Source organism: Camellia sinensis, chromosome 7 (assembly GCF_055761805.1).
Source record: "Camellia sinensis isolate YWXY chromosome 7, ASM5576180v1, whole genome shotgun sequence".
In the NCBI taxonomy this organism is placed as follows: domain Eukaryota; kingdom Viridiplantae; phylum Streptophyta; class Magnoliopsida; order Ericales; family Theaceae; genus Camellia; species Camellia sinensis.
In genome coordinates, this window is record NC_138967.1 from 71406381 (window position 1) to 71423008 (window position 16628).

The window sequence follows — 16628 nt, forward strand, 5'->3', positions numbered from 1 at the left end:
GAGGTTTGTTTAACTCTTGCTTATGTAGTATTAAAGAAAGTACTAACTTATATAATCTATTATGATGCTTTACACATTACACAATTTGAAGAGATTCGTAATTTAAGTCTGAACAAGCAGAAACACATTACAATAAGCTCTCATCTTAAAAGTTAACCAGAAACGACAGCTACTTAGTGGTTTCATCTGAGGGAATATACGAAAAGCTAACCGTGAGGCATTCCAAAGGTTATGAAATGTTGAAGCTATTCCCTTCTTGTGATTATCCATCAGCTGAATGCATAGTAAAGACTGCCTTTGAAGAAGGCAGCATGGATAACTTGTCGACCATTGTGGTTCCATTGAAGTCAGCTGGTCTTCTGTATAAGAACCTGCAAAATAGAAGCAGCAATGACGAAGCATTCAGTCTTTAGCTTTGCATTGCTTAGGATATTGTACAGTAATGACAATATACTAATTGGTTGAATTGGATTTTATTTTATTTTTATTATCAATCGACACGAGATGAGCTACAAAAATTACAAATGTTACGCGAAGTATGTTAAACTGGACATTCACGAGTACATCATTATTCTACACTCAAATGTATTGACAAAAAAAATTCTTTTCCTTTCCCTTGAACAAATCCTAGGTCCCAAACATAGCATGGTAGTATTCTACCCACAATGTAGCGATTATAAAAAATATAAAAAAAAAAAAAAACACTCCAAAACCTCAATAGTACATGAAAACTCTAAAACTCTTAACTTTCAAAAGTTATCAATCCTATCTCAAATGAGTTTCAGAGCAAATGAAAAACATGCTCTGTTTGTCAAAGTAGAAACTTGAAGAATATCGATCTGATTGCAGATGCCTTTTGAAAGGCTAAAATGGCTGATTTTCCAAAATCACAAATTCTGTCCAGCGGGTTCTTGGGGAAAACCAGTAAAATTCAGTGGAATTACAACAGCTGACAAGTTGTCCCTACTGCCTTTCTTGAACGCTTTGTTGACAATACGGTCAGCCAATGAGGAAGAGGATGAACATGAACATGAGCTTTTGGACATTTCATCTACTTGGACATTTGCATCCCATAAAAGATCACAAACTTTCTGTGGTTTCAAACTCTTGAAGATGCCATCAGATGCAACAACCAAATAGCAATCATTGGCAGTTAAATGCCGCCAACCTATCACTTCAGGCACGGGACTAACACCATATCTGACAGTTAAAAACAAAATAAACTGTGAAAAAACGTCTCATCCCTAGTTATATCAGCCATGTAATAATGATCAGTGCAAAGTTCACACGTTTGACAGAGAATGATAATATCAGAGATCGGCAATGGGCTCACCAAAACTATTTGAAAATTACATAATTCTCATCATTACCATAGGATGATGGCTAAAGAGCAGAACTAACAGCAAAACATAAAAAAGTGAAGAGGAAAAAGATGAGCAGACTAAGCTAACTTTAGCTTCCGAAAATTCACCTTTTTAAGTACACATCACCAATAGATCGGGATACAACTAAGATACCATTGACACGAGGCACACCCCACAAACGTACAAACCCACCAGCAGCTTCTATTCGGGCTCTCTCATCATCTCTATCTGGATGATGATCTCTTGTCAGTTCTTCCACATCAAGCACTGTTATTGAAGCACCTGTTATGTCCAAATGGCTTGAAATAAGACTTCTAATTATGGGTATACATGTAGATTAGTTGTCATATGCTAATAACATGCAAGACAAGTGTATTTTTTTAATCTAGTAGTGCCTAGTGAATGTGAGTCCAACCACAAAGGGACTTGATAATAATGGGAAGAATTAGACCTTCATCCCCCAAAGCAGACTTGATTTTCTCCAAGCACAGGAGTGCTTTTGAATCACCAACACTAGCAACTAAAATTTGACCATCCACCAAGAGAACGATGGTGGCCGTGGATCCAGAAATATATCTGTTATTGAAAGCTTCCTGGGAATGTAGGATGATCACAACAAACTAATGAGAAACACTTGTTTTGAGAAAGAAAAATGTAAAGACTGAATACTTACCAGTGAAAATTTTGTATCAATATCATGAATTGTCCTCAACAAAGCTTTTTGCAGAATTTCATGCATTGATTCATCACCAGATACAGGTAGATCTTCATCAGAACTATGACGACATAACAAAAATAAATCAGATATCACTAACCCATGCTAAAGGTGGTATTCTTATTTTAAAAAGTCAAACGGGTCGATATTTGAACGATATAAATAATACACAAACAAAACAAAAAATAAAATTTAAAAGTTCAAGTGGATGCAATAATAAAACTACAGAAATCTCAGAAAAAGGGTCACCATGTGGATAAAATGGAAATACTGAAATGCAATTATAAGCAGAGACTTTTAAGATGAGTATGCAAATAAATTCAAAAGCAAAAACTATGCTTGAGAATAAAAAGCTTCAAAATTTTGGGGAAAGCTTATGTAATATTCCGGAGAGGTCACTGCTGGAAAAAATCAAATTTAATCAATACCCAAATTAACCAATAGACAGACTGAGTTTTAAATTGGTCCCAACTCAAACCATCGTCTGATTCTATTTATATAACTACAGCAGACAGGATAAGTAAATCTTTCTACCCATCATCTTAACAATAATTTTGTCAATAATTTTGGCCTATCATAAACTCAAATTTTAGCCTATCTTTCTACCTCTTCCAAGGTTTTCCTCCTATTTGTTATTGGAGCTGCAGAACATAAACTCAAATTTTGGTCACTCTAAGTACTCTGCGGGTCCATCAGATAAAATCCAATAAAATTTTGATGCACATATAAACAAACACACAGATACATGGCTTTTGAAGACATTAAAATTTATGGAAAGTAGCAGAAAAACCAAATGCACAAACGACAGGGCCAGACAGATCATAAGCAAGGTAAGGAAGGAGGGAATCAAAGAAGACTCACCAGAGTGGAAATCAGGTGTCTGCAGTGCACAAAACCCATTGTGAGGAAAAGAGACATTGCTGCTACAAAGATTGACACAGTATGGTTGTGATGGTGGTTCTGTGACTCTATACACAAACGCAATAGAGATTAGCCTCAATAGACTAACCCTAGAATTGCATACAAAGCACAAACGCAAAGATCACCACGAACGAGTCAGAAATAGAGTTGGTTTGAGGATGTTAATATGCGCATAGGGACTCAAACTTACAGATCTGAACGAAAGCAATCAATCGATCAAATCCAGAGAAGAGTGTTCGATCACGATCAATAAATTAAAAATCAATCAATCGAGATTTGCCTAAAAATCGATCAACAGAATAAAAATCGATCGCGATCAATAGACATAAATTAGTATATATATATATATATATAACAGATTTGAGATCGTAGATCTAAGTTTGTATATAAACAAAATGAAAAAAATCAGAGGACTCACAAAATTAATCTTCAAATCGGACTGATTGAGAGCTTTGAGCCAAGATGGAGAGAACCAGATCGTGAATCGGAGCCTACCAAGCTCGATCTAGTGAACTTTCACCATAAGAAAGAGGAGTGATGAAGAGATAGAAAACCTAGATCTATCAATTGCTGCGTGAAATAGAATAGAAGAATGAATAACGCGTGGGTCTTAAAGGGAAACATGTTCGTACACCAAAAGTACGCGTGTTTTTTAAAATGAGTTATTTACAAAAATATTTTGAAAATCTTTAAAACGACGTTTTTTAAAAAAACGCCATAACAAAAGCGTGGTTATATGCTACTTTTCTTGTAGTGTGTATTATCTCAAAACACACAATGCCTAAAAAATTTTCCTCCGTTTTCTATTGAAAAATCAAATGTGGATTTTCAGTCACAAAAGCCAAAATCCATGACAAATTTGAACCATTAACTATTAAGTACTGACTGTGAATTCATGAACGATTCTTGGATTTGAATCTCAATTTGTGTTTTCCCCCTTTTCAGAGATCCCCTGGTTCTCTTCCCAAACTTTCCTCCATACCTTCGCGGTCTTCTTCATCATGTTGCCCCTTCCTTTAGGGATGTTAAATAGGTGTCTGGGACTTCCAAAATAGTGAATCATGAATTGCAATATTCACTTTATTTATAATAATACATAAGTTTATGTAGGGATATACATATAAAAATACACATAGTATTTAAATAATCGCAGTGAATCGCAATTGAATCATAAGATTCACTCAACTTAAGATTCAACAATACAAATCAAATTGTTTTGGTTGAAACTCGTATTTAATTGATGTGAATCGTAAGATTCTAACAACCATGCTCTAAGTTATCTTCTGTTATAGAAACATAAGGGTGGAATTTGTAAATGATTATGTACAGAAAATCTAAGTAACTTGCTGTTCAGGATTCTGCTCCATTTCTATCATCTACAGGAACTGGATGAATGATCAGCCAATTGTATCATTAATTGCTTTGGAGGTCTTTCTGTGGGATTTTTTAAATGAACTTATGCGTTGCTTGTGTTTCGTTGCATGCTATTCTGTTCTATTGTCGATGTGCATATTGATTTCTTTTCTGGTTTTTATCTAAGCGAGAAGCGACAATAGAGGAGAGAACGATGATGGAACACAAAAGGAGCCCCCTTTCTATTGATCAAAGCAGTCTCACTACTTTTTCACCAAAACGACACAAGGCTGATTTGTCCATCTCCTCCAAGGTTTCTTATCATCTTCTACATTTGTGCAATTCTCTCCTTGTATTATTGTTTTCCATTTAGCTGTATTGTTCTTTGTTTTCTTTTATGTAATTGAATACCAAAATTACATTTTGGAAGGAGAATGGTTTCTAATAGTACTTTTCAAACTTAAAATAAACTCGGTGAGAAACAAAACAAAAAAATTTAAATACTGCGTCATATTCTGCCGGATTCTTCGAAGTTGTGGAAGCCGGGTAATTTGGGAGGTCTACCTGTTTGATTGGCACATCCATTCTTTTATCATATGATGCTTGCTTTTCCATCTTTAAAATGTTCTTTTGGATGATAGGAGAGGAAAGAGAAGCTTAGCGAAAGAATCGGGGCTCTGCAACAGCTTGTTTCACCATATGGGAAGGTATGACAACTTACTCTTTCTAAGCAAAGCATGGGAAATGTTTGTTGCACTAGGCTGGAATCTACTTGAAACCTACACATTGCTTATATTGAAAGTGGAGCTAAGAATCTATGCATCCCACAAAAGAAAAAGAAAATGATTTTGTCAATGATGATGTCGATTTAGGTTGTGATTTAACATGTTGATGTGGTTTATGTTATGGCTTTTTCATAAAAGTTTTTAATGTTAAAAGTATTTTACCTTTGTAATTCTCACTCAGTTTAAGTTTGTTGCAGACAGACACAGCCTCCGTTCTTCTAGAGGCTATGGAATATATTAGATTTCTGCACGAACAAGTTAAGGTTTGGCCTTCCCCTGCTTTAGTTTGCTTGAAGATTACCTAACTGTTTAATTTTACTTTTTATGGGATGTCTTGAAGAAACTTTTGGTCGTCCGTAAGCTTGCCCTAAACTATGCTGGCTTAAAGTTATGCAATGGAAAATCCTTGTATGAATTACTTGGCCAAAATCATCCTAGTTTTATTTTAACATCCAAATAAACACATGCCTGTTTGAATGCTTATTATTCTTTATTTTGAAAATGAATACCAATCATTATAAAGGGTGATTTGGGAATGGCCATCATTTCATCAGTAACATTCCCCGCACAATATCTTACGTACAGTATAGAAAAATAAATAGCCACATACCTGTGTTTCATAAAACCACTATCACATGTAAGACCACACCAGTTCAACCATCTCATAGGCCAATCAGTTTAGTCGATGGTTGTAACAGATCAGTACTCAAATAAGTGAACACATTTTAAAGGTCATTTAAGTTTTCAAGCCAAACTTGAACAAATTACTACTTGGTTCAATACGCTTATATGCATTATAAAAAAAAGCTACTAAAGATTGACTCGTTATCGGCTCGTTTAAAACTTAATTGAGATCGGCTCGGAAAGTAAACAAGCCAAACAAGGCAAGCTTGAACGCATTTTGAAGCTTTTCAAGGTAAACAGCCCAAGACTTAGGGGTGATGGACAAGCCAAACAGGTCAAGCTCGACTCATGTTCAACTAGTTAAAAGTTATTCGAGTTTAGTTCGTTAAGTAAACACGTCAAACTTGAACACATTTTGGATACCGTTAACGCTTTCAAACCAAGTTTGAATAGCCAATTGATAAGCCTAAAACTACATAAAAATTTCAAACTACTTGTACTCGGACTTCGACAAAAGCTAGTTTGAGATCAGCTAAAAAATTTAACATTCAAGGTTGAATAAATTTTGAAACTGTTAAAATTTTCAAATCAAGCTTAAACAATTAACTGTTCAGCTCATTCATCACCCTACCAAGACTGACTAGTTTACAGCTATAATTATTACGAAGAATGCCATGCAATATCAAAAGATCTTACAAAAGTTCCATAACTTGAGCTGTGTTGGCGGCACCGAATCTAAGCCTTGGATTTGGAATTGGAGGCCTACTCCATTAAATTTTTTCACTGAGATGGCTTCCAATTTCAATACCAAATCTAGCATTCCATGCTTCCAAACACATTTTTAACAGAATCATGAATCTTAATTTCTTCTCTTCTTCTTCCATTGCATTATCAACAAATTCATTAAACATCCAATAGTTCGATACAGGTGTGTGTACGTACAAATATATATGAGTGGAGATTGGTGGTCTAGGGTTTTGGGGGAAAGACATGAATGAGAGAGAGGAGGATGAGAGGTTTGGTCCATGGAAGATGCGAAGGGTTGGGAATTTGGAGGGGTTGGAATAGGCTGACGATGATGATAGACATGAATATCCCATCACAGAAGAGTTCATGAGGAGTTCGTTCGGGCTCAACCAAACGAATCAGGATCCTCTCCATAAGTTTATTACTTAGACTTTCTATTTGCTGCGCCATTGAATCTATTTTTAGGTTAAATTTTGATAATTTGAATCCTTTGGGTGTGTTTGGTAACGTTTACGTTTTTAGTTTATATTTACAAAAATTTTATAAATTGGTTTTTGTTTATTTTTAGAAAAACATAAACTGCAAACGCGTTTGGTAATTAACAAAATGTTTTAAAAAATTTTAAAATATAAAAAATAGTGAGAAATGGCAAGTGGCTGCGGAAGATGGTGGTGGAAAGTGGTGCCGGTGGGTGGTGGGTAGCTGGCGGTGGTGGGTGGTGGCTAGCTGGTGCTGGCGGGTGGGTGGGTGGGTGACGGTGGCGGGTGGTGGTGGCAGGTGGCGAGTGGTGGTGGCGGTGGTGGATAGGTGGGTGGATGACGGTAGCGGGTGGTAGCGAGTGGGTGGTGGTGGTGGCAGGTGGTGGGTGGTGGTGGCAGGTGGGTGGTGGATGGCGGGTGGTGGTGGGTGGGTGGGTGACGGTGACGGTAGCGGGTGGTGGGTGGTAGCGAGTGGGTGGTGGTGGTGGTGGCGGCGGCGGGCGGGCGGCGGGTGGTGGTGGTAAGTAGGTGGCGGATGGTGGGTGGTGGCGGGTGGTGGTGGTGGTGGGTGGGTGACGGTGGCGGGGTGGTAGATGGTAGCGAGTAGGTGGTGGGTGGTGGTGGCGGATGGGTGGTAGATGGCTGGTGGTGGTAGGTGGCTGGTGGTAGCAGGTAGGTGGTAAGTGGTGGTGGCAAGTAGGTGGCGGGTAGCGGCGGTGGATGGTAGTGACAGGTGGTGGCTGGTGGAGGGCAGGTGGGTAGTGGGTGATGGTGGTGGCGAGTGGGTGGCAGGTGGGTGGTGGTAGCGGGTGGTGGGTAGTGAGTGGTGGTGGTAGGTGGTGGTGGAGGGTGGCTGGTGGTGGCGGAAGACGGTGGTGGAAAATGGTGGCGGATGGTGGCTAGTGTTGGGTGGTAAAAAAAAAAACTGAAAATTCAAAACGGAAACACATTTTTTGTGTTTTCATTTTTTGGTCAAATTTATAAACTGAGACTACTGATTTATAAATCAAAAATTTTACCAAACAAGTTTTTATTTGAGTTTTTTAAATTTTTGTAAATATAAACAGAAAATTAAAAATGTAAGTGTTACCAAATGGCACCTTTATATTTAAGATTTGTTAAATATATCATATCTATAAAAAAATTAAGTTGATCGGAAAAGTATATTTTTGAATTCAAAAAAAAAAAAAAAAAAAAAAACTAGTAGCTGTTTCACATGTACTAAAAAAATGTTTTTTTTTTTTTTGTGTGTATATATATATTTATTTAGGTCATATCAATCAATATTTATCAATATCTCTTCTTTACTTTTCTACCTATTTTATTTACTTTTCTACATATTTTTTTTTATAAAAAATTAAAAAATATAATTATTTAAAACATTCCAAATCACCTCTTAAAATTTAAGCTATGATATAAATTATAAGTTTTTAATTTTATTAATTTAAACTTTAGTTTTTTTTTAATATAAATTATTTGCATATTTTTACTAAGTAAAATTGACAAAAAAAAAATATTTTAACCATTAAATTCCAGGTGAGTGTACAAAATATGTTTAAAATATCATTTTTCATTGAATTTAATGATTAAAATAATTTTTTTCGATAATTTTACTAAAAATAAGCAAATAGTTTAAATTGAAAAAAATCAAAATATTATGATTTAAATTAATAAAATTGAAAATTTAGAATTTATTTTGTTAGAATTTGTTTGGGTTTGAATAAAAATTTATTAACTTAAATTACATTTGGTCCAATTGTCCCAATTTTAATTTTATTGTTAATAATTTATGGTTATATATAATAAATATCAAATTTACATGTTTTTGACATTGCATTAAATATTTTATAAAATAAAATATAATTGTGATGTGTAATGATGTCAATGGCCAATAATCACAAAAAAGAAAAAAAAATCCAAACAAAAAAAAATTCAAAATAATTTGCTAGTTGTGTTTCATGTTTATAATTTTTTTGAAATATTTTTATCTTTTATTTTAAGAAAGTACAAAAACTCCGTCGGGGTTGTTAACAACTCCGACGGTCTTAAGCTTGGGTTAAGGATAGGGTTGTGTGTTAGGTAGTCGACAGTTAATACGTAAAAAAGTCACTCGGATCCCTTGTGATAATGAATCTTACTTTGAATTGTTTAAATGCTAGGTTGTTCCCCTCAAGTGACGCGTTGCGCTTGCCTCCTAGTGTTTCAAAAAGTGAGTAAGGAACACTGCATCGATGCCTGGGTGTGATGAAAAATGGGCAAAGTTCCTACGTTTTTCTAGACTAGCGCGGGTAAAGAAACTAGTCCAAGACTATAGGTTTAAGGTAGCCACTTGAAATATAATGGAATTGGTAGATGTTATGATTAGGAAGAGAGTTAGTATAACTTGCATACACGAAACTAAATGGATGGGTGAGAAAGCTATGGAAATTGAGGATACCGATTTTAAACTGTATTATAGTGGTAAGGATAGGCGCAGGAATGGGGTAAGAATCTTAAATGCCACGAGTCTTGTAGAGAATGTAGTGGCGGTCATTAGGAAATGAGATAGGATTATGTTAGTTAAACTAGTTATTGGAGGGAATATAGTGAACGTTATTGGTGCATACGCCCCTCAAGTAGGATTAGATGATCAGACTAAGAGGGATTTTTTAGAACAAATGGATGAGATCTTACAGGAGATACTCATATGAGAGAACCTGGTTACAGGTGGAGATTTTAATGGTCATGTAGGCATAGATAAACTAGGCTATGAAAAGAGTGCATGATGGATACGGTTTTAGTGACAGAAATGAGGCTAGAGAGAGTATCTTAGATTTTGCGTTGGCTTCTGACCTAGCGGTGGCCAATACTATGTATAAGAAGAGGGAGGAGTATTTGATAACCTTTAAGAGTGGGTTAGTTAAGAGCCAAATAGGTTACTTCTTAGTGAAAAAAGTGGACTGCCTAAAATGCAATGATTGTAAGGTGATTCCTGGAGAGAGCCTGACCTCTCAACATAGGATTTTGGTACTAGATTTATGTTTTAGAGGGAAATACCAAGCTAGGAAGGATGTTGGGCGTCATAGGACGAGATGGTGGGACCTAAAAGGGGATAAATTAGAAATATTTAATAATAGAATGGATAAGGAAGGTACTTGGGACTTGAAAGATGATACTAACAATGTGGAATTCGATGACTAATTGTATAAGGAGAATCTCAAGGAAAGTGCTTGGAGAGTCCAAAGGAATGAGACCCAGCTCTAGGGAAATTTGGTGGTAGAGGGAAAAGGTTCAAGAGATAGTTAAGGCAAAAAAAAAAAGTGCTTTAAAAAGTGGCAAAAGGATAGAACTGAGGAAAATCTTAAGAGCTATAGATTGGTTAATAAGGAGGTCAAGAAAGTAGTGAGAGAGGCTAAGTTGAAAGCTTATGATGACCTATACACTAGACTAGATAGTAAGAAGGGAGAGAAAAGGGTATACAAACTTGCTAAAATACGGGAGATGAAGAGATTAGGGAAAGATGGAAGAACTATTTTGAGAAACTATTAAATGAGGAACATGGAGGTATGGCAATAGAGAAAGAAATAGCTAGTAATATGATAAACCAAGACTATAGGTTCTATCGCAGGATTAGGAACTTGGAAGTGGAGATTGCACTTAAGAAGATGAAATCAAATAAGGCTTTAGGACCAGATGATATTCCTATTGAAGCTTGGAAGTGTTTGGGTAAAAAGAGTATTATTTGGTTGACTAGGTTGTTTAGCAAAATTTTGTTGATTAGGAACATGCTAGATGAGTGGAGGAAGAGTATTTTAGTTCCAATCTATAAGAATAAAGGAGATGCTCAGAATTGCAACAACTATAGAGGAATCAAGTTAATGTGTCATATAATGAAAGTGTGGGAGAGGGTGATAGAATGCTGATTGTGAGATATAACAGAGGTGTCAAAGAATCAATTTGGGTTTATGCCTGATAGGTCAACAATAGAAGCGATCTATTTTTTTAGGAGAGTAATAGAAAGTTATAGAGAAAAGAAAAGAGACATTCATGTGGTATTTATCAACCTTGAGAAAACATATGATAGAGTGCCCTGAGATATAATATGGTGGGTGTTAGTGAAAAAAAGAGTGATAAAAGGTTACATTGATGTGATTAGGGACATGTATGAAGGGGTGGTGACCACTATTAGATCGCCTGCTGGAGAGACAAATGAATTTCCTATCACTGTAGGGTTACACCAAAAATCTACCTTAAGTCCTTATCTTTTTGCTTTAGTTATGGATGAGTTGACGAGAAATATCCAGGATGATGTGCCATAATGTATGCTTTTTGTAGATGATATAGTGCTAGTGGATGAGACTAGAGAAGGAATTAATACAAAATTAGAGATTTGGAGAAAAACTCTTGAATCTAAAGGATTCCGGATAAGCAGAACTAAGACAGAGTACATGGAGTGTAAATTTAGTAACAGTAACAATGAAAGTAGAGGAGAAGTGAAGATTGAAAACCAAGAACTGCCTAAGAGTGAATATTTTCGTTATTTAGAGTCGATTATCACAACAGCGGGGGAGATTGATGCGGATGTGGCCCATAGGATTAAGGCATGATGGTGTAAGTGGAGAAGTGCGTCTGGGGTACTGTACGATAAACAAATACCCATTATACCAACGATGTTGTATGGGACAGAGTATTGGGCAACCAAGAAACAACATTTAGATAAGATAAGTGTGGCTAAAATGAGAATGTTAAGGTGAATGTGTGGCAAGACCAGACATGACAGAATTAGGAATGAGTGTATTTGGGAATGGGTAGGAGTAGCACCGATAGAAGATAAGTTGAGAGAGAATCGATTAAGATGGTTTGGTTATATTCAACGGAGACCAACAAAGGCAGTAGTAAAGAGATGCGATACTGTAACGGTAGATGGAAGTGTTAGGGGACGAGGTAGTCCTAGATTAACATTGGTTAGCATTGTAAATAGATATATGGATCTACTTAATTTGACTAACGAAATGGCCTTTGATAGGACCGCATGGAGAAGAAGGATTCATGTAGCCTACCAAATTTGATGGGACTTAAAGTTTGGTTTGGTTTGGTTTGGTATTTTTAAGAATGTACAATATAATAGTTCTATTTGGAACAATGTTCAAGCTCGAACTAAGTCCACGCTAAGCCTTTCGAAAGATGTTAATTTTGAGTTTTGGGGATGAGGGGAGTCGAACCTGAGACATTGGAAAGAGCAAACCCCCAAATCTCAAATCTCATCCACCAAGCCAAACTCTTGGGTTACTAGATCCACAATTTGCAATCGAATTTAGATAAAACCCCGATCCAAACCACACGAGTTGAATTGAATCCCTATGCATAAATTAAAACCATGCAATAATCACATTACCATGATTATTGTGCATTTGAAAAGACTTGAATGGTTTTCTTTTGATTTATTTCCATTGCATATATGAGTTAATAATACTAGGATATGCATATATGATTCGAACAGAACTATTCTGGTGCTGCAAGATTTGGCATGTCGTCTAAAACTAATAATATGTTCTGAAATTCGGACACAACTATTTTGGTGCAGTTCAGTTTTGTTGGCACATAAAGCATCAATTCATCAAAGCAAGAAAAACCACTATCAATAAAAGAGCAGCACAAGCAAAAAAATATACCATATATAGTTGAATAACACCAATATAATGTTCTAGAAGCTTGTTAGCAACTTAAAATCAAGATGACAGAGCAATAAATAGAAAATCACACTGCTAAAAACATTGACGAGCTCAGGTGTTTTCACATCTATCAGTTCTCAATAATATATATATATATCGTTCTGTATACATAGGGGCCGATAGAGACCCCTGTAGACGCGCCCTGGGGCCTCATGCTACAGTTCGGACTCAATTTGGTGTCACGGTCTTGTATCTAATCTCGCAGAGTGCAATTCAAGACCGATGAATCATCAAAGAGTCCAGATCTGGCAAATCGTTTTTAAAAACAGATTTTTTTTTGAAAGAAGTGTCAAACATGGACTGCTTTGCCAGATACAGAGTCGCCACCTAAATATTTTTTTATGGGAAATTTAGGAAACCCTGACTCGGTGCCAAAGGCCACGTGTCCGTCATCACCAAAGTTGCCTCGACTCGGGAGCTTGGGTACGATTGGGGAAGGTTGGCTATGAGTACCCCCTCTTGCCCGATCCGAAGATCGGCCTCTACTAACCGTGATATCCGTTTTTGAAAACGTTATGTGTTCTTATTCCGGTTATTAGCCTAGGATTACTATGTTATGCGCACAGCAAACAAGTATAGACCAAATCGCCTAAATTGGAACAAAACATTTCATGCTTGTTTTTAAAAAAATGGCTTGCTACTCGTAAGTAGGCTAAAATGCAGGTTTTGCCACCCTCAAGTGGGCTTTAGAAAAGATGGTTTTGCCACTATCTAGTGGGCTTAAAACTCACAGTTTTAATGCATTATTCCAATTTAGGTAATTCGACCTCCACCCACAGGCACTCAAACAATTTATATCACATAAGTAGCTAGCCTCATGGTAATCATGCTATTATGACAACACTCACACGCATGCGGTATGCTAAAGCATAAATGCTTACCTAGTACTCCGAGCTAAAACAAAAGCTAGATAGTAATCAGTGCATGATCCTAGCTCATGTTAAGATGGCTAATGCAACACATACAAGATGCAACTACAATAGGCTCGGCTATTCTAAGATGGCATGTGATGATGCTACAACTAACATGTATTCAACTTTGGAATTGAAATACAAATACAGTTAGTATGATGCACCGAGCCCGGTGCATGTAAGACAAATGTATGGATGCACGCATGCTATCATACTGAATGCTAATTGAAACATGCCCTAGGCTAACCATCGAAAGCTAGTAAATAAAAGGGAAGAAAGACGTGGGGTTAGGAGACATACACACACCTACGCACACTTATTACACAATTGCCCTCACTCGGAGGGTCCGAATAAATATTACAAACCACCTAATTAATTAACTCTCAAGCTAAATAATTAATTACAAAAATTTCTAATTAATTAACAAATTAAATGCAGAAGAAAGGTGGCCGCAGCCCCGCCTCGGGATGCGTGAATGATGCAAACTTGACTCGTCTCGCCCGGAAACTCGCTGCCATAGCACTATTGCCTTTGTTAACACTGCCTTGCTCCTCTGAGGACTGCCAAAGTCCAAGGGTATGCTCTTTGGATGCTGGGGGATACCACCGACCAAGTAGAAACGCCACCGGCCGGAGGGGATGATCACTGGCTACTGAATAAGTTATCGGCCAAACATGTTTTGCCAGTCGGCACCCAACACTGCCGGCCGGCCAATTCTTCCTGCTGAAACCTGCAGCTGACAGCAGCAGAGGGCAAGCAGTGTATGGCATGGAATTTTCAAACAAATGTGAGCATGGACACACTCTCTATCATGCAAGGGACTCAAGGGAGCATGACCCTCGACCCCCGGGCCATCAATTATGCATTTTGATGCATGATGGCCTGAGAGGCCAAGTTAGCAACTTAATGTAAATGCATGTAAACAAAACACATGAATGCCAACACCCTATAATGTTGAGGTCAAGGGGGTCAGCGACCAAGGATCGAGGTGCGTTGCGTCACTTTGAGTACGAACGCATCTCAATTCTCATGTTTGGTTTGACACCCCAAACCAAAAATGCAATGTATGTATGCAAATGTGGCTCAACGATACAACATGAGGCTAAGATGCAAAACATGCCAAATGTGATGCAAGCTAAACATGCAAATGTACAATGCTAGGCATGTAAGATACAATGCAATGCAATCAAACATGTAAGCTAAGACATGAAATGCAACTAGCTAATAATATGCAAGCATGCAAGTATGATACAATGCAAACATGAAACCAATGCAACATGATCATGCAATGGTGGACCTAAGACACAAAGGGCAGACCTCAACCCACTCCCAAAACAGTGACAAAAGATGCCTAAAATGATGAACAAATACTCATGTAACCATACACACCAATAGGCCCAAGATTAAGGCATAACCAAGGAGTATTCTACTACCACTACCGCAAGCCAACATGGCATGAGCTATACAACCAAAAACAGAGTTTAGATGCATTGAAATAAGTCCTAAAACCCTCTGATATGGCAGCCCCGAAGGCTTAAACACTTAGGCATGCACAATGCTCATTCCAAGGCATAAAAGGACGCATCTTCAAAGCATGAAAGAGGTGATGAATGCAGGCATATAAGCATGGTTTGGGGATTGAAACATGGTCCCTAATGATGCCAAATCATTAGAATAAGCTAGGCTAAGCATGCTAGAGACTCACATGCTCAAGGCTCACAAGCCAAAATGTAAAGAGGCTACTCTAAACATGGCAAATATGACTAAAACAGCCCCCAGAAGTCCTTGAGCATGGCAAAATAATGCTAAGACTTTCATGGAGTTAAGCTAGAGCATGCAAGAATCATGGCCTAAATGCATGGCTTACTTCTATGCAAAATGGAGGAATGCAAGGCAAGTATACTATGCATGTAAGGGACCACAAATCCGACCAAAAACAGAGGCAATAAGTGACCAAATAACATCCAAAAACTTCTGAAATGGGGCCAAATGCAACCAAGCATACATGTTACCCTTATGAGCCAAAACATGAACAAAATGAGAGACCAAGGGAGAAGGGTGTCCCTCCCCTATGCAAGACCTCAAACCCCCTTCTTCACCACTGAAAATCCACTGGATTTCAGTGGTGAGAAGGTTAATACACCAAAGAAAACAAAACTTAATAAAGGAAGCACAAAAAGGGGCCAAACAAGGCCTAAGAGGGGGAGGTCGACCCTCAATGCCAAAACAACCTTAATGAGATATCTTAAGCATGCAAATACAAGACTTTTTTCAGTTATACACAAAGTCTAAAACAATGAGCAAGATAGGCAAAAGTTTAATGCAAGATTGGGGAATCTAAAGTAAAATAGTTACCCTTGAAGAACTCTTGATGAATAGCAAGTGCAGCCTTCTTCTTTTGATCAAAACCAGTCCAAAACCTCAAGAACAAACCCCTAAAGCCCCTCAAATTTGAAGTAAGGTGTAATGGTGTGTGTTTGTGTGCAAAACTAAGAACAAACACACACTTTAAGCCCTCAAACACACACAAAATGAAGAGAGAGAGGGAGATATAGAGAGAGAGGATGATATGTATCAGATATATATGTGTATAGCTCTGGTTTTTTGCTGAACCTAACAAAGGAGGAGGAGGGGCTCTTATATAGGCAAGGTAATTGGCCAAAGCTTCTAAGGGAAGCTACTCAAAAGGGTCAAGGCTTACAAGGGAAGCCAAGCTAAGGGTGCAAGGCTTCCTAAGGAAGCTTTGGCAAAGGGTCAAGCTTCCTCAAGAAGCTTTGACCAAAAGGGTACAAAAAGGGCAAAGCAGCCACCTGTATGCCCCGGGGCAGGTTTGGTGCATTCCAGCTGGTACAGCTGGCATGCACCATGCCTGAAAAAGGTAAAAAGGTGCTACCGGCCAGAAAATGAGGTCACCGGCCATACTGAGTGCCGACCAGCCAATGGTATAATTCACCAATGGCCGGTAGCCTCAAAACATGGCCGGTGGCCTCAAACCAAGGCCGGTGGGTGTCAGGGGTA

General features: G+C 37.7%; 1 protein-coding gene across 1 annotated transcript; it reads right to left on the reverse strand.

Annotated features, from left to right (window-relative positions):
* Positions 1-572: 572 nt before the first annotated feature.
* On the reverse strand, positions 573-3553 carry LOC114266220 (putative protein phosphatase 2C 51). Its single transcript, XM_028207108.2, has 6 exons — positions 3419-3553; positions 2941-3047; positions 2038-2140; positions 1816-1957; positions 1472-1646; positions 573-1200 (listed from the first exon to the last, which is right to left on the reverse strand). The coding sequence occupies exons 3-6, from the start codon at positions 2101-2103 to the stop codon at positions 888-890; spliced, it is 696 nt and encodes a 231-aa protein (XP_028062909.2). The 5' UTR covers positions 2104-2140; positions 2941-3047; positions 3419-3553; the 3' UTR covers positions 573-887.
* Positions 3554-16628: the final 13075 nt, after the last annotated feature.